The 23,662-nt window shown below is 48.2% G+C and overlaps 1 protein-coding gene across 2 annotated transcripts in view; it reads left to right on the forward strand.

Annotated features, from left to right (window-relative positions):
- The window catches only part of CABLES1 (Cdk5 and Abl enzyme substrate 1), a 126,624-nt gene that overhangs the window by 72,846 nt on the left and 30,116 nt on the right, over positions 1-23,662 (forward strand). The window contains exon 4 of one of the 2 annotated variants that reach the window (XM_030926069.1): positions 9,120-9,197. The exons of the other annotated variant lie outside the window; for it this stretch is intronic. Coding sequence (XP_030781929.1) covers positions 9,120-9,197 — 78 coding nt within the window. The remainder of the gene's footprint in view (positions 1-9,119; positions 9,198-23,662) is intronic. 2 annotated transcript variants of the gene reach the window in all.

Here is a 23,662-nt window from a genome sequence, read left to right on the forward strand (position 1 = left end):
AGGATGCAGCTACCAGGGCTGTTCTGGCTGAGCAGGAGGGGAGGGGATGGATTCCAAAAGGACTTCCTGACTTCTTTTTTTTTTTTTTGAGACAGCGTCTCCCTCTGTCACCCAGTCTGGAGTACAGTGGTATGATCTTGGCTCACTGCTACCTCCATTTCCTGGGTTCAAATGATTCTCCTGCCTGAGCTTCCCAAGTAGCTGGGATTATAGGTGTCTGCCACCACGCCCAGCTAATTTTTGTATTTTTAGTAGAGATGGAGTATCACCGTGTTGGCCAGGCTGGTCTTGAACTCCTGACCTCAGGTGATCTGCCCACCTCGGTCTCCCAAAGTGCTGGGATCACAAGCTTGAGCCACCACGCCTGGCCGGACATTCTCACTTCTGTGACATCAAACTCCTCTTGTTCTCCCTTTACCTTAGCCCCCAAAATTCCTGTGTTGAGGTCCTAACTCCTTGTACCTCAGAATGTGAGTTTCTTTGGAAACAGAGTTGTGGCAGATATAATTCGCTAAGATGAGGTTATACTGGAGTAGGGTGGGCCCTAATCCAATACGACCGATATCCTTATAGAAAGAGGAAATTGAAGCCAGGTGTCGTGGCTCACATCTATAGTCCCAGCAGTTTGGGAGACCAAGGCAGGAGGATCACTTGAGCAAAGGAATTCAAGGCAGCAGTGAGCTAAGATCATGGCACTGCCCTCTGGTCTGGGTGACAGAGCAAAAGCCCCAGTCTGTTGAAGTAAGGGAAAACTGGAGCACAGAGGCACACGGGGAGAATGCTATGTGAAGATTGGAACGATGCTGCCACAAGCCGTGGAGCCACCAGTAGCTGGGAGAGAGGCCTGGAGCAGACCCTCCCCAGTGCCTTCAAATGGAGCGTGGGCCTTCTGACACCTTGATCTTGGACTTCTGGCCCCCAGAACTGTGAGACAATACATTTCTGTTGTTTAAGCCACCCAGTTTGTGGTGCTCTGACTTGGAGAGCTTTTCTGCCCATGTGACACCGTCTGCCTTCCTCCCTGCCCACCTTCCTCCCGCCCCGTCCCAGACCCTCCTCGCTCCTCATCCCACTCAACTCCTGTGAGTGCTCCTCCTCCATGCCATGGCTGCAATCCCTACCTTAAGCTGGGGACTCCCAAACCCTGACTTTCCCACAGGGCTCAGGAGGCCTTTCTCCAGCCGGCCTCACAGTTGGACTAACGCTTCTCCCCCATGCCACCCTCAGCTCTGCTGAATTATTCACAGTAATCGCTGGGTTAGGGGAAAAGGTTAGTAAATGCCGCAGGAAATACCCACAGAAGTCTCCTGCACAGCTAAGATGTTGTGCTGGCATTTAAGCCAGTGAGTGATGGTCCATTCTGCAGCTTTTCATGCCGTGCCTTTCCTTTGTGTGGGGTTCACAGATCAGAGTCTCTCTGTGGCATCGACTTCCTTATGTCCTCGTTGTCCCCAGCCATTGCTGGGATGTCCACATGGGACTTCACGAAAGTGGCCCAAGAATCTGAGTGCAAAATCTGTTTGGATGTTTACAATTTTTTCCTAATCTTTTGCAGTCTTGCTCATACCTATTTCAACTGCAGGTTTTTTTTTTTGTTTAATGACTTGCCTTGTGTGAATATTTTTTAACACATCCAGTATTAAACAAAAAATTTTAACAACATTTCTCTTTATTTTCCACATTCTTTAGTTTGTGCGCACACTTTTATTTTTATTTTTATTTTTTAAGACGAGGTCGGCCGGGCGCGGTGGCTCAAGCCTGTAATCCCAGCACTTTGGGAGGCCGAGACGGGCGGATCACAAGGTCAGGAGATCGAGACCATCCTGGCTAATACGGTGAAACCCCCTCTCTACTAAAAAATACAAAAAACTAGCCAGGCGATGAGGCGGGCGCCTGTAGTCCCAGCTACTCGGGAGGCTGAGACAGGAGAATGGCGTGAACCCGGGAGGTGGAGCTTGCAGTGAGCTGAGAGCCGGCCACTGCACTCCAGCCTGGGCCACAGAGCAAGACTCCGTCTCAAAAAAAAAAAAAAAAAAAGAGACGAGGTCTTGCTCTGTCACCCAGGAATGCAGTGGCACAATCATAGCCCACTGAAGCCTTGAACTCCTGGGCTCAAGTGATCCTCCTACCTCAGCCTCTTGTAGCTGGGACTACAGGCGTGTGCCACCACACCCAACTAATTTTTTTGATTCTTAGTAGAAACAAGGTCTCATTATGTTGCTCAGGCTGGTCTCGAACTCTTGAGTTCATGTGATCTCCCACCTCGGCTTTCCAAAGTTCTGGGACTACAGGCGTGAGCCACGGTGCCCAGCAGTGCACAATCTTCAATAAATAAGTGCAAATATAAATAATAATACAACTGACATAAACAGGATTGGGCCATGTGTAAGTGACCCTTAGTAAGTGCACAACTCGGTGGGGGTTGGTGGCAAACAGCCTACCAGCCTGAGTTTTGCGTGAGTCAGGGGTGTTGGTCAAAGGGTTGTACAGAGGGGAGTGGAAACACTGGTGAGTCAGGCACGTGGAGGTCCGTGAACATTTATTATTCACTCAGTTCCTTGAATATGCTCTTTCTCCCAACCTGACTCATGCTAGTTTTCCCACCAGCATATCTTCTCACTGTAGACTGGTTGCCACTTATCCCTGAGGTCTCAGTTACCACTTGCTCCAGGGATCCACCTTGCCTCCTTTAGGCTGGGTTATTCTTCCTGTGTGCTCAGTAGCGCCCCCTACTGCCCATCAGAGAACTTACACCTCTGCGTGGAGGTATCTCCCAACCACCCCTAAGCTTTGCAAGGAGGGCGTTCTTAGCTGGGCCATTCATCATCAGATCCCCAGCACCTAGTACAATGTCTGGCATGGATTAAGTGCTCAGAAAATATTTGTGTAAGGGAGGGAGGGAGGGAGGAGGAGAGGAAGATTATATAACTTGTTTATCAGAAATTTGCCACTCCCTAGACTGTAGGATAAGGTGTGCCTTCTTAGCAGGTGGGGAGGCCTGTCCTGCACTGTGGTAGCAGTGATCTTGTGGTCATGGAAGTGTGGTGGTGGAGGTGGCAGTCATAGTCAATGAAGAGAAGACTAATGCCTCCACCAGTAACAGTACCACCATGTGGCATTTGTGGGCTACTTAGCACAGATTCTCAGATGCATCAGACTATTTAACTCATGTCCCCCAGTTCCCTGGCTCCAGACACCTTGTGCAGCTCCACACTTCACAGGGTTAAGCCGTGCTTCTCTTCCTCCTATTCCCACCTGTTAGAATCCCATGGTGCCTCCTAGGCCTCCTGGGCACTTTCAGGCTCCTTGTTCTAGTGCCTTCTTGTCCATGAGACCCCTTCTTCCCAGCTCCTGCCCTGGAATAGCATCTCCTTCCAACTCCAGTCAGAAGGGAACAGATCGCTCTGTGGAGAATGTTCTTGGGGCCCCTACCGATTCTCCACTTTGCCCTTGTACCCAGATGAGGCACATCCAACAGTGAGGGGAGGCGTTCCTAAGGAGGAAAACGTCCCCCCAGTAGCTCATGAGCATTTAAATAGAGTAAACAAGAACATTTTGTTGTTGGTGGTGGTGTTTTCATTCAACTCTCATTATGCCATTGCCAGCCCTTCAGAAGAGACGGAAACGGGTCAGGTCCCCCTCTTCCAGTTTTTAATGAAGCATTGTGAGAGGAGGAAGGAACGACTGTGGGAAAAGGGGTCAGAGTGGAGCTGGGAAGAGAACGGGTTTTCCAGATTTCATAATATTTATTTGTCTCCGGACGTTGGCCTTTACTGCTTCACCGTCTCTGTGCACAGTGCTCATGGTGTGGTGTGCAGAGGACCTGCTGAGCTGGGGCGTGTGGCCCAGAGCCATGCCAGGGAGATCTGTGTCCCTTTCCAGGGCTGCGCCACAAGGTGCCACTAACTGGGTGATTAAGACAACAACAAGGGGTTCTCTCCCTGTTTTGGAGACTGAAAGCTCCGGGCCATATTCCCTCAGCCCCAAGGGAAGAATCAGCTCTCGACTCTTCCAGCTTCCGGTGGTGTTGGCGAGCCTTGGTGTCTTTGGCGCTTGTAGCTGCATCGCTCCCGTCTCTGTCTCCACCATCAGGTGGCCTTCTTCCCTTTGTGTGTGTCTAGGTGTCTCCAAATTTCTTGCCCCTTGTAAGGACACCAGCCATTGGATTGAAAGCCCACTCTGACTCAGTAGGACCTCATCCTTACTTGATAACATCTGCAAAGACACTGCAGCAATCCCTTCTTGTCCACAGTCAACTGCATGGTCTGAAAATATTAAATGGAAAATTCCACCAACAATTCGTAAGTGCTCGATTGCATGAGTAGCATGGCGAAATCTCTTGCCCTCCCACTCTGATCTGGGACATGAGTCAGCCCTTAGTCCAGCATATCTACATGGTCTCACTACCTGCCCTATATGAAGTGATTGCAAAGGAAAAAACATAGTACATACAGGCGTCAGTGCTATCTGTGGTTTCAGACATCCCCTGCGGGTTTTGGAACACATCCCGTATGGATAAGGGGGACTACTGTGTTTACAAATAAGGCCACAACCGCAGGTCCTGGGGCTTAGGGTTTCAACATGTCATTTGGGGAGCACAGTTGAACCCAGAACATCAGCTTTGTAGGCGTATTCTTTCTTGCCTCGTGGGCGTGGAGGGAATGAGCCACAGAATTTTTGCATGTGTGCCTAGTGCCGATTACAGACCCCTGGGCTGTGGACACTGCTGGGCTGTGTTTGGGCATCACTGTATTCACCTCCCCCGTTACTGCAGATGTGGTTTTCTTTCCTCTGCCTCCTGGAGTTAGTTGCTTGTTTTTATGTCCTCAAGAGAATATTTCTGTTGTAATGGAACATTTCACCTGGAAGAGATGAGACCTTCTCACAACCAACAGAGACTCCCCAGGGGGCTGGAAATAGAACAGGCCTCTGGTGTTTTGGCAAAAGAGGAAATACTTGAGGATCCTGGCTGGTGAGAGACGTTGCCGTTGTAGACATCGCCAGTGCTGGGCTGGGGGGGTAAAAGCAGATTTGGTGAAAAGTGGTCTGTGGTGCTCTGTCACCTAGGTGGTGTCCTTGTGCCTCTCCTGGCTGTTCTGGACACTTGGCGTCTTGGGAGCTAATTGTGGCTGTGGAAGCTTTGTGGTCTGAAGCTGCAAGATCCCTCATACCAGAAGCGCCTTGCGAAGAGTGTGGCAATGAGGCTGCATGAAGAAGAAAGGTGGACGGTGCTCCTTCAGCTTCCGAGCACTCATGAAGATCCCTGGACGTTTCAGGAAGCATTGTGTATCCAAGATGCTTTGTCCATGTGGGCTGTAGCCCCAGGGAATGTTTTCCTTTGCTATTTTTTTCTCTAGCAGATGTTCATGTGGAAATGTGACCTTTAATTCCTTAAAGATCCATCTCCCTGGAATTAATTCCTCTTTTGAAGTCATCATCTTTCATGTAATATTTTCTGGTCATCTCAACTCCAAGTAAAGTGTTGTAGGTCACAGGAAATGATTTGGGCTTTTTGCATATGCCATTTGGGCGTCAGAGAAGAGAGCCGCCGAGGTTGGAGGCAAAGACGTGAGGGTGGTCAACGTCTGACAGCGGAAGTGGACTGTGCTTGTTTATGTCATCTGATTGAACTCTTTCTCAGATAATAGATGTACCTTCCAGGAGGCAAACATCTGATTCTTTTCTTGTGTATCTCCATTACCATGAACATTTCCGTAATGTTTATAAAGAGAAAAGCTGCAAATTCACATGAACCCCACAGGTTCTAAACATAACGGTTGATCACAGGGGACGTGTTGTCAGAACCATGCTCTTCAAGGTTTCCCAGTGTAAGAAGCCAAGAAGACGGGAGCCATCACTTGCTGCTACTTGCCCGCTGTGGTTCACACCTGCAGTCCCTCCCAGATGCCAGAACTACTTCAGGAAACACGTATGATGTGTTCTTGGAAGCTCCACTGGCAAACCGGCTACAGAGCCAGAGCCTCTGTGCGGGTCTCTGCTGTGAATTCCTCCTCTGGCCCCTGCAGAAACTGAGGGTCCATGAAATGATTGGAGAAGGGAGGGGAAGAGCCCAAAGATGTGACACGCCTTACTCCCTTCTTCCTCCCTCCAGTCGCTTGAGACTGGCCAACCAGGAAAGTAGCAACCCTACTGGAATTGTTGAGAAACAGTCCATATTCATAGTTGCTAAACTTGACCTATGCAGTAAAATAACATGTTTTTCTGGAATGAGTAGCATGTTGTCAGCATCTCCTAGACATAATGGTGCGGACCACCCAGAGTGAGTGCTCATTTAATAGAACAAGCAGCCCATTTACTGATAGGCACCTCGTGGCTGAAAGATTGGAAAGAAGACTTGGATTGCACTCACATTTTTATTCTCATTTTCTTGTTCTATTAAAAACGTCCAAACAAGTTTAGTGTGTGGGAAGGAAGGACACCTTAGCATGAGTAGTGACGAAAATGCAGCATCGCTAAACCGGTGGAGTTTGTTCAACACATTCCTACCACTGTGTTGCAGAGGACATCGATGCCCAGTGACACGGGAATGAGTCACTCCAGGCCTTTGTCCTGGGTAGATGGCAGGGAGTGGCAGTGAGGGTGTGGAGAGCCTCTGCCCTTCCATCTGGGGAGGGGTCCAGGCTGAGCAGTCCTCCCTGGCTCCAGCAGCTCCAAGGTCAGGGATGTGTGATCTGTCACCCTCTTGCCCCTCCCTGCACTGGGCATGGTGACCCACAGGCCAGGCTGGAAAGCCGACCTAGAACACGTGGATGAAGGCAGACTTATTAGTATCCAAGAAGTCCGTGGGTACCCAGTCACGTGGGAAGGCATTGGTAGTGGTAAAGGACTCAAGTTCCAATTCCAGTCTCCTCCCTGCCCCCCTGCTGGTGCATCTCCTTTGGTACGTCGCTGACTTGACGTGCCTCATCAGTTAAAGCACTTAGAATTTGGCACATAATCAATACTTAATAAGTATTGGCTGTTACGTCTCTGTAGGTGAATTTACAGGGCATTGCAGCATGAGAAGCTCTGTTGCTGGGCTCCATGCAGGCGAGCCCAAGGAGCGTGGCTGGTGTTCAGCAGGGTGTGCTCATGATTCATGTAACCCCTGGCCCTTTAGGCCTTGACAGTCCACTCTGGACATGACGCTCTGTCCTCGACAGTGACCAGGATCAGGGCCTGTGGTATCTGATGGGCAGCATCTCCCTTCAGCAGCATCTCTGTGTACATGTCATGCTACGCTGATGTAGAAAGACCCCGTGCATGGGGTCTTTCAGCTTCCTGGCAGCACAGCCTTTCAGGTCTGAGCAGGCTTGGGTATTTAGCACAGAGGTCTGAAGAGGTTCTGAGTCCACGGACTAGGCTGGAAAACCTGAATCCTAACCCAGGCAGCTCATCTGCAGTAAAGATGGTTTTGTTGAGTGTGTACTATTTGCCAGTTGCCATTCTGAGGGTTCTCCGAGTATGGACTCATGTACTCTTACAGCTTTCCAATAAGATAGTTACTAATTTTATTGCATTTTTTAGAAGGGCAGAATGAGGCTCAGAAGCGTTAGTAAGCTGACCGAGGTCAAACAAAAGTGACGCTGGTGTTCGAAGCTGCGTGTGTTACTTTGGTCCCATCCCATTAACCACTGTGGATATGAACTGCTATGGAATTGACACCAAAAGTGGCTTTTGGTTGCATAGGACGCCTGCAGCCCTGCCCTCCCATGACAGATACTCAAGTGTTGCTGCTCTGAGGCCCACACTGCATTTCAGTGCCATCTAATACACATACATAGACGGAGGGGCCACCACGCACTAAACCCCTGCCTGGACTCACCCTCTAGTAAAGGAGGGAGGAAAACGATTAGCAGTGTGGATCACATCCGTGCCCTCCTGGACGTGTGAATGGGGAATTGGAGACAGTTACCAAAAAGGGAACAAGTAACTCCATGAAGAGGGGCAGGAAACACTCCGTGGAGGGGGTACTTCTGAGCTAGGTTTGGAAGAATGAATAGGATTTCATTGGGTGTTTCAAGGTGGGGCATATAGGCAGAAGAAATAGCATGCAAAGAACACAAGTATAAAACAGTGAGACTTTTTGTTCAGGTGGAGGTGCTGTCAGTACCTCAGCATGGATAGGATGGTAAAATCGGGGAAATTCTGTGGGTGTTGAAACTGGAGAGACAGACACCGGAACACACAGGGCCTGCTTTGCCATGCCAGGGAACTAGACTCCATCCCAGGACAATTTGATTTCTTAGTTTTACAACAGAGTTGAAATCCCCGAACCCTGATGCATGTAGTAGTACCATTTTCCCTGGTCTTCTTATGGTTGTCGAAAGAAAGGATGACAAAAGGAAATAAGCTTCCTTATATGATGTGTATTGACTTGGTGCTACAAAGAATGTTGTTTGTAAATCTCTTCCACTCATTTCTCCAGTTTTTCATCAGCAGTTCCCTTTGGCAAAAGTTACTCTCAGATGCCAGGATAAGTGCTTTGAGGGTTTTTGTTTTTGTTTTAATGTTTTTTTTTAAGTGGCTTTTGATTGCATAAGACCATCATGTAGAACTGTTTCCAGTAGTATCTTTATAGCAGGAATGGAGGCTAAGACTGATTATGTAATTGTTCCCTTAATCTATTCTCAGAACCTAACATGTTGCCAGCAGATGAAAAATCGAATGGTCATAATGGCCTCTGAGTGTCTTTCCTGCTCACAGTTTCTGGCACTATTGCTCTTGCATTGTTTACTGCAAAAGAGAAATCAGTGGTTTAAATGTGGCATGACTGCTCACCCAGCCCTGGCCACCCTGGACTCAGCTCTGTCTGCTCCCTCTTGCATGTGCAGCCCACAGCAAGCAGGTCTTGCAGGAGAAGGGGTGCAGGTGTACTCATCAGTGACCCTTGCTGTTGTCTCACATGTTAATATTGGGATGGGGAGAGGCAGCCCACTTCTGCCATGCTGGGGTTGCATTTTGCAAGGAGAGCAGAATACCATCTGCCAGAGGAGGTGGTGGGAGCATGCAGATACTGCTATGAATGCCATGAATGCTTAATTGCTGTAGATTTTGGTTTTTAGCTTGAGTCTTTGCATTTAGTGTGTTTGTTGTTTGTTCTTCTTTTTATTTTTTAGAATAGTCCTTATCAGCGGCAGAAGATCCTTCTGTAGTATATTTTCAGTGCTGCCATATCGCGACAGTACCCAAGTCGGGTATGTATATGCATGCATGCTTTGTAGTTCTCTGGGTGAAAAGTTCTCACACCCGTGTACATAATGTGGTCATCCTTTCCATTTTCAAGAAGTCGCCTTGCTTTGACACCGCAAATTCAGTATTTGTACATTGGAATGATAAAAAGATGTTCCACTATCTTTTCAGCTAGAAAGCTTCCTCGTTGTGTGTGTGCGTGTATGTCCCCATCCTATCGCCTGTTCTTTCTCAATCTACATTTTGTTACCTTATCCAATACTGTAAAGCAAGAACATCACGGGGCCCACCATATTGCACGGGGCCATGCCAACCTTTGGAAAAAAGGTAGGTCAAGGAAGGAATTGGAACAAACCCTGTGCCCATCCCACCCCCTTGCGTCTTGGGTTTGGGGTTGGAAACTGACTAGCAAGCTGGAGCTCTCACCACAGACATCAAAGCAAAAGGGTCCCAGGACCAGAGATTAGGTAACTAGCTACAGGCCAGGGGAATGCTTCCCTCTCTAGATCAACAAGCCCCTCCTTTTACTCTGAAAAAAAGTAAGTACCTGAGGGTCCATCCTTGCAAAGCCTCCGCTCTTCATCGCCATCCCTAAACCCCATGTTCCTTCCTCCTCTGCATCTAGACCTCATGCTCCCTTCGCCTTTTCATGCATCCGGTGTCTGTCATCAGGCTGCCGCCAGTATCAAAGGCAGGACAGTTCACTGTGTAAGATGTCAAGCATCATAGGATGTTGGCTGTGGCATTTGGTCATTGTGCCAGCCACACCACAGACATGTGACCACTGTCCCCAAGGAGGGTCATATGGCCACTGGTGCTGATTCGCCATGTGTTCATCTTCCACCGTCTCCATGAGCTCTACCCCAGGCCTTCCTGCTCATCATGACCTCCCCTTTCTGCTGTAGATCTGCTAGACTTAGCCTGTTCGATTCACCATGGTCCTTATCTGCACTCTTCATTGTCAGCTCCATGGGACAGAAAACCGCACATCTTTATTTGTGGAATCCTGACTCAGTCATTGATGAGATGTGTGCCTTAAGGAGTAATAATCATGGCACTGTTTGTTAAGCACACACTTTGAGCTGGTCTTTTTCATTATTTACATCCTTGCAGCCAAACCTTGCAAAGTGGGTATTCTAGATAAAAGTAGCAGCAAATCCTGCAGCTCGGAGGTTTAAGGACCATCTATCTAGTGGCCAGTGGGCTGCCCAGAGAGATGTAGTGGGCAGCTCTCTTCGCCTGACCTACCTGCTGTGGCCCCGGGTCTGGCTACATTGCAAGAGCAGGCTCATTCCTTGACAGAATTAGCTCATACCAGCTCACAGACCTGGTGTGACCCCAGAGGCCAGTTCATTCATCTTATTACAAGTAGTAGCCCGAGGGCCCAGAGTGTTTGAGCATGACCAGCCTGGGCACACACCTGCAGGGTATCTGTATTATTAGTAGCGGGCTCTTTGCCAGCAGGTCCTCTTCTGGCCAGAGCTTGGATGGTACTATGACATCAGCCTCATTTATCTGGATTTTCCTGGCTGACCTCTCTGATTGACACATTCTTTCCTTAGCTCCATCTCGTTCATTCATTTATTGAGTGCTTGTCATGTGACCAGGTGCCCGGGACAAAGGTAGAGAAGGATGGATTGGGTTCCTGTGCCCCTGAACTTACAGCTTAGCAGGGGAGACACATTAAAATTACACACACGATTAACTACAACTTTTAATACGTGCCGGAGATACCCAGTCAAGCAATCCTTGGATCTTCCTGGCTGGAGACTCATTCTGTTTCTTTAATTTGGCTTCTCTACACTTGTCTTTGAAGTGTCCATATGAGTTTTATTCTCCAAGGTCCGGGGTAAGGTACCCCTCACTGTGGTACCCAAATGTTCGTCCCCATTTTGTAGATGACATGACTGATCGATGCTTAAAAGTTGAAATCTCGACTTTGGGGCAGAATGGGGATTTAATCCCCAGTCTGTTCAGCTGTAAGTTTTTCCATGACCCACACTGACAGGCAAGATAAGTTCTGTATCTGCAGAAACCTTGCTGCGAAATGGAGCTTTTCTGGTATCTGCCTCCCAGAGGTTAACTGCAGCTCCCAGGAGTAAGTGAATCCAAGGTTTCCAGCATGGCACCTGGCATGCAGAGAAGTGCTAGGGCCCATCAGCAAGGACCCCATATTTCTGACAGTAAAAGATAATCATTGTGAAGAACTTTGGCGATTTAGAATTTTTATTACTTACTAGCTTCTGTGAGCTTCCATTGGCTCCTCTGTCGAGTGGGGAAGTTACTACCTCCCATCGTTAACGTGAAGATTATGGCATTTCTGCAAAGCCAATAGGAAGCCGTTTTAACTTAGGGCCGGGCGCGGTGGCTCAAGCCTGTAATCCCAGCACTTTGGGAGGCCGAGACGGGCAGATCACGAGGTCAGGAGATCGAGACCATCCTGGCTAATATGGTGAAACCCCGTCTCTACTAAAAAATACAAAAAACTAGCCGGACGAGGTGGCGGGCGCCTGTAGTCCCAGCTACTCAGGGGGCTGAGGCAGGAGAATGGCGTAAACCTGGGAGACGGAGCTTGCAGTGAGCTGAGATCCGGCCACTGCACTCCAGCCTGGGCGACAGAGCGAGACTCCGTCTCAAAAAAAAAAAAAGCCGTTTTAACTTAAAGTACCCAGGAAGAGGGCCCTTAGACCATCTCCATTGGACATCCTTGTGGATATGTGTGGCCCTCCATTCTTTTCAACATCTCAGGGAAATGCTAGGTGGCAGCCAGTTGGTGCTAGGAAAGAGTGTCTGTTCATGCCTGGGTCTCCTACTTGCTGCTTGGGAAGGCCTCCTATGTTGCAGAAAGGGCCACTGCATGGGATATTCAGCAGAGTTGGCTGCTCTGTTGGCCCTGGACAGAGAAGCAGAATGAGTGTGTGGGATCCCACCTTTTACATCCTAGGTGTGAACAGATTCAAATCCACTATTCCTCCAAATTTTATAGATGAGGAAACCAAGGTGCAGAAGAGGGATTTTTTTGTTTTGTTTTTTGTTTTTGTTTGTTTGTTTTTGAGACAGGATTTTGCTTTGTTGCCCAGGCTGGAATGCAGCGGCACAAACATGGCTCATTGCAGCCTCGAACTCCTACGCTCTAGCCATCCACCCGCCTCAGTCTCCCAAGTAGCTAGGACTACAGTTGCGCACCACCACACCCAGCTAATTTTTAAAATTTTTAGTAGAGATGAGATCTTGCAATGTTTCCCAGACTAGTCTCAAACTCCTGGACTCAAGTGATCCTCCTGCTTCAGCCTCCTGAAGTGTTGGAATTACAGGGGTAAGCCATTGTACCCAGCTAGAAGAGGATTTTTTTCTATAACAAAAATATCATCAGGTCCTTTGTCAGACCTAACAGAAAGAACATGTTTGTTTCTGCAGCACAGTCTACTTCTGTACTCACAGAAGAAACTCTGAGCACAATTCCAAATATTGTGATGTAGCAGCAGGATTAAGCAGCAGAGTGCTTTTAAAACTTTCTAATGAGCAGACATTGTATTTATAAATAACCCACTTACCATAATTATGATTTAAAATTTTTTTTTTTTTTACTAATTATTGGGAAAACAACTATGCTGAAATAAAAATACTAGTAAATATATGCTAGTAAAAGTTTACTAGTAAATATACCAATAAATATATACACATACATATTTTATTTTATTTTATTTATTTATTTTATTTATTTATTTTTTTTGAGATGGAGTCTTGCTGTGTTGCCCAGGCTGGAGTGCAGTGGCGTGATCTCGGCTCACTGCAAGCTCCGCCTCCCGGGTTCACGCCATTCTCTGGCCTCAGCCTCCGAGTAGCTGGGACTACAGGCGCCTGCCACCACGCCCGGCTAGTTTTTTGTATGTTTAGTAGAGACGGGGTTTCACCATGTTAGCCAGGATGGTCTTGATCTCCTGACCTTGTGATCCACCCACCTCGGCCTCCCAAAGTGCTGGGATTACAGGCTTGAGCCACCGCGCCCGGCCACACATACATATTTTAAACAACTCCAGTTCATGTGCGTATTAACTAATGCCTTTCCAAGGGGGAAAATTCCTTTACTTTGACACTGAAGCTCTTTTTGTGACTGGGACGTAAGTCATAGAATTTCAGGGGTGGAAAGGCCTTCCTGCTTCACAGCGGAGGCACAGCTGGGCGAAGCTCGCCCACAGCCCCCCACCTGGCAGAGTCAGCAACCCTGGAACTCGGGACCTGGGCTGCCCCAGCCTTCAGGGCCGTGCTTTCTGGCCTCTATGTTTCCATTGTGCTCATGTACATGGTCCCAGCCACATGGACCTGATTATTCCAAACAAGTACAAACCTCCCCCGCCACCGATGAAGGGGCTAATGTACAGTTCCAACTTCATCACAAGAAAATTCTAAAAGCAGGAAGCTCATAGTTCATCTGCTGGGTACTTGAGCCTCCTTCCCATGGAAAGCATCTGTCAGGGCAGCCTGATCTTTCTGGGTTTGTTTTCTGGCCACTTGCGCTGCACTCAAGCTTCCCAGCCCTGGCTCCCACCATGGCCTCCACATTTTGTTCTTGGTTTTAACTTCAACACTGATTCTGGATCCTGACATCAGTTGATCAAAGCAGACAGACCAACCTTAGGAAGGCTTTATATAGTACTATCTAGTCATTCGTTCTTTTGCGCATTAGGTCACTTGTTCTGCTCCCAGTGAATTAAGGCCCTGATGGAGGCCGGGGAAGGGGTGGGCGGGAATGAGTTACCAATCCAAGACAATGGAGGGTGGGCAGGGAGGCAATGGAGCACATTTGAACTGCCCACAAATCCTGACCAACACCTACATTTATAGTAAATGTCCGGTCTTAAGTAAAAGCAAAGTGTTTGCTCTGTAACGTTTCTGTATCCCCACCACCCTCCAAGTGTCTTGCCATGCCAGCATGCCACCTATGTGGAGGGTTTAGGGGCTACCATTGTACGTCAGAATTCACTCACCTGCATCCTGCTGAGCACCTACTGTGTGCTGGGCACTGCCACCCTGCTTTGGATACACTGGTGAAAGAAAAGGTCTCTCTGTGTGTGGAGCCTACTCTCCGTGCCCTCTCTCTGGTCCTCTGTCTCAGTGGGAGATGGGAATAAGCTAGTAAACCAATCATCAAACCAAATAGCAAAAACATTGAGTCCTAACAATGTCTAATTAGAGCAGAGGAAGGAGTTGGGTGAGTTCAGATTGCAGGATCCAATGTAGTGCCCAGCGAAGGTGGTTCTCCAATTAGACTTGGAAGTGTGAGACCGTAGAGACATGAGAAAGGATATTGCATCCTCGGCATTGACTCTGAGGATGCCAGCGGATGATCCAACTCCTCATGAACTCTCAGGCAGCGCCTGCGTGTTGAGAGATTTAGTGATGCCCTATTCAAGCTGGAGTCCCATTTCCTAGCCACACTCAGCGTCCACACCCCTGTAGTGAGGGGCAGGGGAGAGGGCTGGGGACAGGAGTGAGCTCTGATATATGGGCCCAACACTCAACCCTCCTGAGTCTCAGACCCCTCATCTATAAAACAGGGATGTTTAACCAGACACTACAAGGACCCTGCGAGCGCAGAAGGTCATTCTCATTCTTGTCAGTGCTGCTGGTGCAGAAGCAGTAAGCTGTGTTGAACAACGAATTTATGAATGAAACACACTGTCCACTCCCTGTCTGTCAACAATCAGCAACTTCTCGAGCTCCTACCTGAATATTAATCTTCATAAGATTTTGAAAATTATACTTTATATTCTAGGGTACATGTGCACAACGTGCAGGTTTGTTAACATATGTATACATGTGCCCTGTTGGTGTGCTGCACACATTAACTCGTCATTTACATTAGGTATATCTCCTAATGCTATCCCTCCCCTACCCCTCACCATAGGACCCAGTGTGTGATGATCCCCTTTCTGTGTCCAAGTGATCTCATTGTTCAGTTCCCACCTATGAGTGAGAACATGCGATATTTGATTTTCTGTTCTTGCAATAGTTTGCTGAGAATGATGGTTTCCAGCTGTATCCATGTCCCTACAAAGGACACGAACTCATCCTTTTTTATGGCTGCATAGTATTCCATGGTGTATATGTGCCACATTTTCTTAATCCAGTCTGTCACTGATGGACATTTGGGTTGATTCCAAGTCTTTGCTATTGTGAATAGTGCCACAGTAAACATACGTGTGCATGTGTCTTTATAGCAGCATGATTTATAATCCTTTGGGTATATACCCAGTAATGGGATGGCTGGGTCAAATGGAATTTCTAGTTCTAGATCCTTGAGGAATCACCACACTGTTTTCCACAATGGTTGAACTAGTTTACAATCCCACCAACAGTGTAAAAGTGTTCCTATTTCTCCACATCCTCTGCAGCACCTGTTGTTTCCTGATTTTTTTAATGATCGCCATTCTAACTGGTGTGAGATGGTATCTCATTGTGGTTTTGATTTGCATTTCTCTGATGGCCAGTGATGATGAGCATTTTTTCATGTGTCTGTTGGCTGTATGAATATCTTCTTTTGCGAAGTGTCTGTTCATACCCTTTGCCCACTTTTTGATGGGGTTGTTTGTTTTTTTCTTGTAAATTTGATTGAGTTCTTTGTAGGTTCTGGATATTAGCCCTTTGTCAGATGAGAAGATTGCAAAAATTTTCTCCTATTCTGTGGGGAAAGGATTCCCTATTTAATAAATGGTGCTGGGAAAATTGGCTAGCCATAAGTAGAAAGCTGAAATTGGATCTTTTCCTTACTCCTTATACAAAAATTAATTCAAGATGGATTAGAGACTGAAATGTTAGACCTAAAACCGTAAAAACCTTAGAAGAAAACCTAGGTAATACCCTTCAGGACATAGGCATGGGCAAGGACTTCACGTCTAAAACACCAAAAGCAACGGCAACAAAAGCCAAAATTGACAAATGGGATCTAATTAAATTAAAGAGCTTCTGCACAGCAAAAGAAACTACCATCAGAGTGAAAATTGAGATTTTTTAAAATGTGCAGATCTGGTGGCTTCTTGCCACTATACATGTATTGGGCACATTTTTTCTTGGTGTGGGCCACGAGGCTAGGGACTTAATCAGCCTAGGCTTGGAAACACTGGAAAATGTGCAGGGTCGTTTTACATGCCACCAGGTTTACGCCAAGCTGGTAACGGATCGGCCCCACGGTGGTCTCTAGAGCTGCTGCTTGAAGCAGACTGCCCGAGCATCTAACAGGCACTGCAGTCTCCAGCATGCTCTTCCCTACCATGATGGATGGTGTGGATATTTGAGGGAAGAGCACATTTCTGTAGGATTAACGAAGGGTGCAGTCAAGCATGTGTGTGAACATGACAAACAGAGGTAATAATAGGAGCTGAGACCTGGATGGTGCTTACAGTGTATGCATCCCAGGCACTGGCCCACGTGCTTGATATACGCTCACTCATTTCATCTGCCTAACGGCCTCACAAGGTAGGTGCCCGTATTACCATTTTACATGAGGCTAGTGGCCGAGAAAGGCTTAGCAACTGCCCAGGTGGTAGTAGGTGGGGGCAGGCAGTGTGGCTGCAGATCTGCCCTGTTGTGTTTGCTGCTGTGGAGGCGGTTCAGCCCGGGAAGCTGGAACGCATACTTGGGAACCAAGTGTGTTTCCCTTCAGGATCACGCCTTTGGGGCTGGGCGTGCTGGCTCGGGACCAGTACAGGCAGGCAGCACTGGCTGACTGGTGTGCATTTTGGTGAAGATGGAGCTTGGAGGTCACGGCTCATAGGTGTGCCACACATGGGCTGCCCTCTGGGGACCCCAGCTGCTGAGCTGATGGGTTGTAACTTTCGGAAGGCTTTGGAGCTTGCTGGTTCAACTGCAGACTTGCATGCTCCCTAGGCAAATACCAGACATCCCTGGGTGGAGTCTTATTTTATTTATTTATTTTTTTTTGAGACGGAGTCTCGCTCTGTCACCCAGGCTGGAGTGCAGTGGCCGGATCTCAGCTCACTGCAAGCTCCGCCTCCCGGGTTTACGCCATTCTCCCGCCTCAGCCTCCCGAGTAGCTGGGACTACAGGCGCCTGCCACCTCGCCCGGCTAGTTTTTTGTATTTTTTAGTAGAGATGAGGTTTCACCATGTTCACCAGGATGGTCTCAATCTCCTGACCTCGTGATCCGCCCGTCTCGGCCTCCCAAAGTGCTGGGATTACAGGCTTGAGCCACCGCGCCCGGCCTATGGGTGGAGTCTTAAGTGAAAAATACTCTATGTAATTTCCCCATCTGGGTAATTGTCATCTTCAGGATAGGAAGGTGTGTGGAGAGTGTGGAGCTGGTGAAATTCTCCTGGTGTCTGTATGGTGTTGATGCACTGGCTGTCTGCAGAGGTGTGGGTGTTCCTGGCTCATGACCCTGAAGTGCTGCTGCCAGCTCAAGTCTCCCCAGCACCTTTTCCCCAGTACACCCAAGTTGCCCCCTGAGCACCTCCAGGAGGCAATTTAGGGAGCAGTAAGGGTCTTTCTCATGCCCTGATAGCATGCATGAAGAACGCTTCTCTTTGAGAAAGGGTGCAACATAGTTGTATTAGAGGATTTCTAGTCACAGTACCAGGCATGTCTTCACTTCACAAAAGGATTTGTGGCAGGGCCACAGAGCTTTCTTAACTGCTCATAAAATATTGTTTGATTTACAGAGTTTGCTTGCATACGATAGGAAATCGTCTGCCAGATACAATGAGATGCTTCCGTTAACTGTCTGTCTTCATGTTGTTTTACTTTAGGAATTCAAAGTCTTGCCTGCAGCATGAACCCCTAGTGGCTCGGAGAGACACAGAAGGGTGGAATGGAGGGTAGTTATGCTCAGTGTCCTGAGTTGCAGTCATCAGAGCCCCCTCTGATGGTTGGGGTGGGGCCATGGTTTTCAGGTACCTTACAGGATTTCTAGGACAGACGGAAACCAGCACAGACACCCAGGACCAACACAGTGAGGGCAACACAGCCAGGACCCACTTACAGCCCTACCCTGGAGCTCTTCCCATGGAAGTGCTGTTGACGCTGCCATCTGGGGCCCCCACCTTAGGCTTGCCAGAAGTTCTGATCTCCGCATGTGTTACTTCCACCTCCAGGTTTCCCATGAGTGCTTCCGCTTAGCAGAACCTAGGCCGCCTTGGGAGCCTGGGAAATGTAGTTTTTAACAGCTACCTGAGTATCATGAGCTAGTCTATGGTCTCTGCCACAGTGGTTCACCAAAAGATCTGCCTGTCCCCATACTGAACCTGGGGAGACTGAAGAACCCCAGATCAAGGAGAACTCAAGCCCCTGATCCAAACCTGGCCCAGGAGGGAGCCCTCAGGGAACCAAGGGTCCCTAAGAAGCTTAGAAGGTCCCTTCCGTCCCCATAGATGTGCTCCCGTTAAGGACAAGACAGTGTCTAGTGTGACTGCATAGATGTCCAAATGTATTTCCAAATCCCAGGGGCTCTGGATTCATCCAGACCTAACTTAAAACCTCCTTTGTGTTCCCCCAGACTTAACAGAAACAGGGCCTTTGAGGCTCTGGCCTCAGCACTCCTCTCCAGCCCTCTCTCAGCACAGCCCCTCTCAGCCCTAGCAAGCTACCTTAATGCATCAGGCTCTCCTCACCTTTGGGGATACTCAGCCCTCTCTCCAGGCAGCTTTCTCAGTGCCCCACAGCACCTGTCCCCCCACCCCCAGCTCCACTAAGAGCCCCTTCATGTCTCAGGGCTTATAATATACATTTTCACTTATTTTTCACTTGTGGGTGTTGATTGCATCTTAATCCTCAAGGTATCTGCAGCACTGTGCACAGAAAGTAGTGGTCACTCTGGTTCTGTGTGTTGGGTGAGTAAAAGCAAGGTTTCTGAGGCTTTTGAGAATTGCTGTGTTCATGAATATAGTGCTCGTGCACTTGCGCGCTCTACCTGTCTGTCTGTCTGTCTGTCTATCTATCTATCGATCTATCTATCGATCTGTCTTACATGTTTGCTCCAACAAAGGACGGTCAGACTACTTCAGCAGAAGCAGGTGCCATCTCTCAGGGTCCCTCAGCCTGGTACCTCATCCTTGAGGGCACCTCCATAAAAGGATGGAGCTGGATGGCTGGCCATAAGGAAGGCCCCAGAAGGTGCTAACAAGGATGAACTGACATGGACCTCAGGGTCCTGCTTCTCTCCAAGTGACTCTGTCCCACCCACAGTGAAAGTTGCTAAGCCTGAAGTGACAAAAGAGGGCATCGAGCTGCACTTAGCAAGTGCTAAGCGCCAGCGAGGCCCCTGCCACCCATGAGCCAGGTGACTCCCCTGACGTTAGCCTCACAGCCTGTGCAGTTCTCTCCGATCACGAGTGCTCTGCACCTGCAGAGCCGCTTACAAATACTTGCACCCTGAATGTTAAGCCCAGGGATGCCAAGGGCCTTTAGATAAGGTCACACTGGCCTCTGCAGTCTTTGCCTGAGCCCTGTTGGAATTCCCTGGCTTTTGGCTGGCAGGTTTACCTAGTCCTCTATCAACTCAGGTTGTCTGAACATCTCCAAACCAGCAGCATGTGAGCTACATGTAAGTGATACAGCCCCATATTGTGCAGGACGTATTCAGATTGCATCTAGCCTAGAGTAAGAAGAGGGCATTTCTGGCTGGGTGCAGTGGCTCATGCCTGTAATCCCAGCACTTTGGGAGGCCGAGGCGGGCAAGTCACGAGTTCAGAAGTTCGAGACCAGCCTGGCCCACATGGTGAAACCCCGTCTCTACTAAAATACAAAAAATTAGCTGGGCATCGTGGCGGACGCCTGTAATCTCAGCTACTCGGGAGGCTGAGGCAGGAGAATCACTTGAACCCAGGAGGTGGAGGTTGCAGTGAGCCGAGATCTCGCCATTGCACTCTAGCCTGGGCAACAGAGCGAGACTCCATCTCAAAAAAAAAAAAAAAAAAAGGTATTTTTCCCAGGCTCAGTTCTGTAGAGAGTGGGACGCTCTCTCCTGTCCCTGGAGCCCCTCTCTGTGTCTAGGGTAGACTGAAGCCCCTTCCTGCATCCTCCCCACCACCACCCACCCACACTCATCCACACACGATCTACTCCTTATTGCTAGGCCCTTCTGAAGCCCAGCATGGCCATCTCTAATCAGGTGCATGTGTTAGGAAGCTATCAGGACTTACTGGCATGCATTGACTAAAGGCTGGATATGGGTTGTGCCCACGCCTTTCAAATAACACACAGCTGTTGATGCCAGAGTCCCACTAATTACCAGGGATAGACTGCGTGGCCGCTTCTGCGGGGGGTGGCCCTGAGCTAATTCATTAAAGGGGGTGTGTGAAGTGGAAGATTGTTAAGGTAAAGGTAGCGCCAGACCGACAAGGAGCCGCGCAGTGAGGAGCGCTCTTCAGCTCAAACATCGTCTTTTAGAGCTGGAAGGAACTTGGAGACTGTTGGCTTTCGCTTTTTTTTTTTTTTTAAGCTGCAGAAGCCATTCTTCCAATATAAGTTTTCATAGAATTGAAGTAGATAAAACAGCTAACCACAGAGCTGTTCTGGAGAATTGGGAATGGGCGCAAGTAGCCCATTCATCCCCACTCCCACCCTCCACCTCCTTTGGTGCCTCCATTAGGAAAACCACAGCCCTTAGCCATCCTTGCGATCGTGTACCTATGGGCACCTGCGGCCAGGGAGGCAGGGTGGTACATGGGAACAAGCTGGCAGTCAGGCAGAAACCTCAGTCCTGGGAAATGAACTAGCCTTACTGACCCCAGATTCACTCATCCGTAAAATGGACTCTAATGTCCACCTCAGGGAGCTGAATGAAATAGTAAATGAAATATTATATGTGAAAGCTCTGAGCACCCTGCCAGGCTGTAGTAGATATTCATTAAGCATTAGTTTCACTTCCATTTTTGTCCAGTCACAGAGCGTTTTCTTTTTTTTTTTCTTTCTTTCTTTTTGAGACAAGGTCTCACTGTATTGCCCAGGCTGGAGTGCAGTAGTGCATTCTTGTCTCACTGCAGCCTTGACCTCCCAGGCTCAAGCGATCCTCCTACCTCAGCTTCCTGCGTAGCTGGGACAACAGGCATGCACCACCACGCCCAGCTAATTTTTGTATTTTTTGTAGAGTCAGGTTTCACCATGCTGCCCAGGCTGGTCTTATAATCCTGAGCTCAAGCCATCCTCCCACCTCAGCCTCCTAAAGTGCTGGGATTACAGGCGTGAGCCACCGCGCCCGGCTGTCACAGAGCTATTTTCGTTGCTCTTTCTAGATCTCCTTGAGCTTAGCAATTCCCAGTCAGGTTCACAGTGAGTTTGTCAGTGGTACAATTCTACAAACACACTGGATTCACCTTGAGATCTGCTTTTATTCAGTCTTTTTTTCCTCAGTAGTACATTTTTCTTAAAGACTATTTGAAAAATGTATAAAAGTAAAAGGAAGATAACAGTGGTTGAGCCTCACCTCCTAAACAAAGCCACCATTTACATTTTGGTCTATTTCCTTCCAGTCTTTTTTTTTTCTTAATGCATACACTTTATGGAACGTGAAGAGACCATTGTTTTGCTTTGATCTTTCTTGCTAAATCCCACCTTTCAAAACAAGCCCATTACAGAGAAGAGGAACAGATGTTGCCCAGCTTTTTCACTGTAACTGTAACATCAAACCTTCCCATAGCTGTAAACACTCTTCTCAGATGAAGCTTGTAAATTATGCCATTTTCTGGGAAGAGTCCCAGCCTTAAACCAGCTCCTTTTTCCTCAGCTAACACTTGCCAAGGCCAGCCTGAATCTTTCTGCCTTTTATCCACATTAGTCACGGCCTTCTCTTTTCTAGTGTGGATTTGTGGTTTGGCTTGGCGACCCTCAGCTCACAAAATGAGTTGCAAGCAACTTTCTCAACTTCCCTAAATAGGCAGACCCCACTTAGTAAACAGCTTGTCCAACACTTCTATCCAAGACCACTGCTCTTCCCCTCTCTTTCCAGCCCCCATTGTGGGCTACTGTGCCACCACCATAGGGCCAGGAGTGGGAAATCTCGGCACTGCAAAGGAATTTATGGGTTTACATGTAGAGAGAGGGAAGGAATTGTGAAAAACAGGAATAGCTTAGGGGAAAGGCTCCTGGAGTCCTAAGAAGGAAAGGGAAGTTCAGAGAAGAAGGTGAAATAATACAAACTTGACCTTTAAAATGTTGCTGAGCCGGGTGCAGTGGCTCACGCCTGTAATCCCAGTACTTTGGGAGGCCAAGGTGGACGGATCACAAGGTCAGGAGTTCAAGACCAGCCTGGCCAACATAGTGACACCCCCATCTCTACTAAAATTACAAAAATTAGCCGGGCATGGTGGCATGTGCCTCAGCTACTCGGGAGGCTGAGGCAGGAGAATCGCTTGAACCCAAGAAGTGGAGGTTGCAGTGAGCCAAGATAACGCCGCTGCACTCCAGCTTGGGCAACAGAATGAGACTTCATCTCAAAAAAAAAAAAAAAAAAAAAGATTCCTTAGGGTCAAGCCTGGACCAGGAAACCAAGAGAAGAGACTCAACTTCCTCCTATTTTTTTATCCTCACACACCCTCTGACCTTTTGCTCCTATGACCCGAGCTCTTGTTTTTGCTTTTGGGCTGATCCAGTTACATTATAGACTCAGAGAGCTTTGAGTAGGCTAATCTCCACTTACTGCATCAACGAAAAAGGCATTCTGAGTTCCAGCTTGCCAGCCCAGGAGCTTCTAGAGCACAACCCACGGGTGAGTGAGAGACTGCAGGTGTTGTGTTGAGAGCTAGTCCTAGAATTGTCCCTGTGCATGAAAGAACTGGCACCAGCCACCAAAGGCTTTTTATTTCCTGAGACCTGGATATGGGTCGGTTTTCCTGTACACGTGGATCTGACCAGAAGAAAGTAGGGGTGAACCTAGTAAACCTGAGATTGGAGATTATGTGAACTCACCAAACTAGGTGATTTCAGCAAAAAGAGTTTCTGTGATGTGTGTGTAGGTTCACACCTCTTCAGATAACCATACTTGACTGTATGATAGTTGCAGGGGTCACTTACTGCAGATGCATCACAGACCATGTGATGAAGAAGATGGCTTCCCAGTGGAGTTGCAAGGTGCCTCTGGGGGATGTGTTTTTAAATTGTCAACAGCTTTCACATGGTATTTGTATCCTTAGCTTTTGGCATTTGGGGGCATTCAGATGAGGTCATCCATTTGGGTCCATTTCCTGAGTGTTGATCTGTTTGCGACCCAGAGAACAGCGTCTTCTATTCTTAGACCCTTCAAGCCTAAATGCTCCCTGCCTGGCTCCAGGCCCATGCCCCCTTCTTCCCCACCCACTTTCCCCAGAAAATTTTTGTTGTGGAAAATTACACATTCACAAATTGTGTTTCTTTCCTCACACCAAGCATATTCCCACATAAAGACAGATTCTGGAATGATCTCATGGATGACTCATGCCATTATCTGGCTGTTTATAGGAGCTGCCTTTAGACAAAGATT

This window comes from Rhinopithecus roxellana, chromosome 21, assembly GCF_007565055.1.
Source record: "Rhinopithecus roxellana isolate Shanxi Qingling chromosome 21, ASM756505v1, whole genome shotgun sequence".
NCBI classification, from domain to species: domain Eukaryota; kingdom Metazoa; phylum Chordata; class Mammalia; order Primates; family Cercopithecidae; genus Rhinopithecus; species Rhinopithecus roxellana.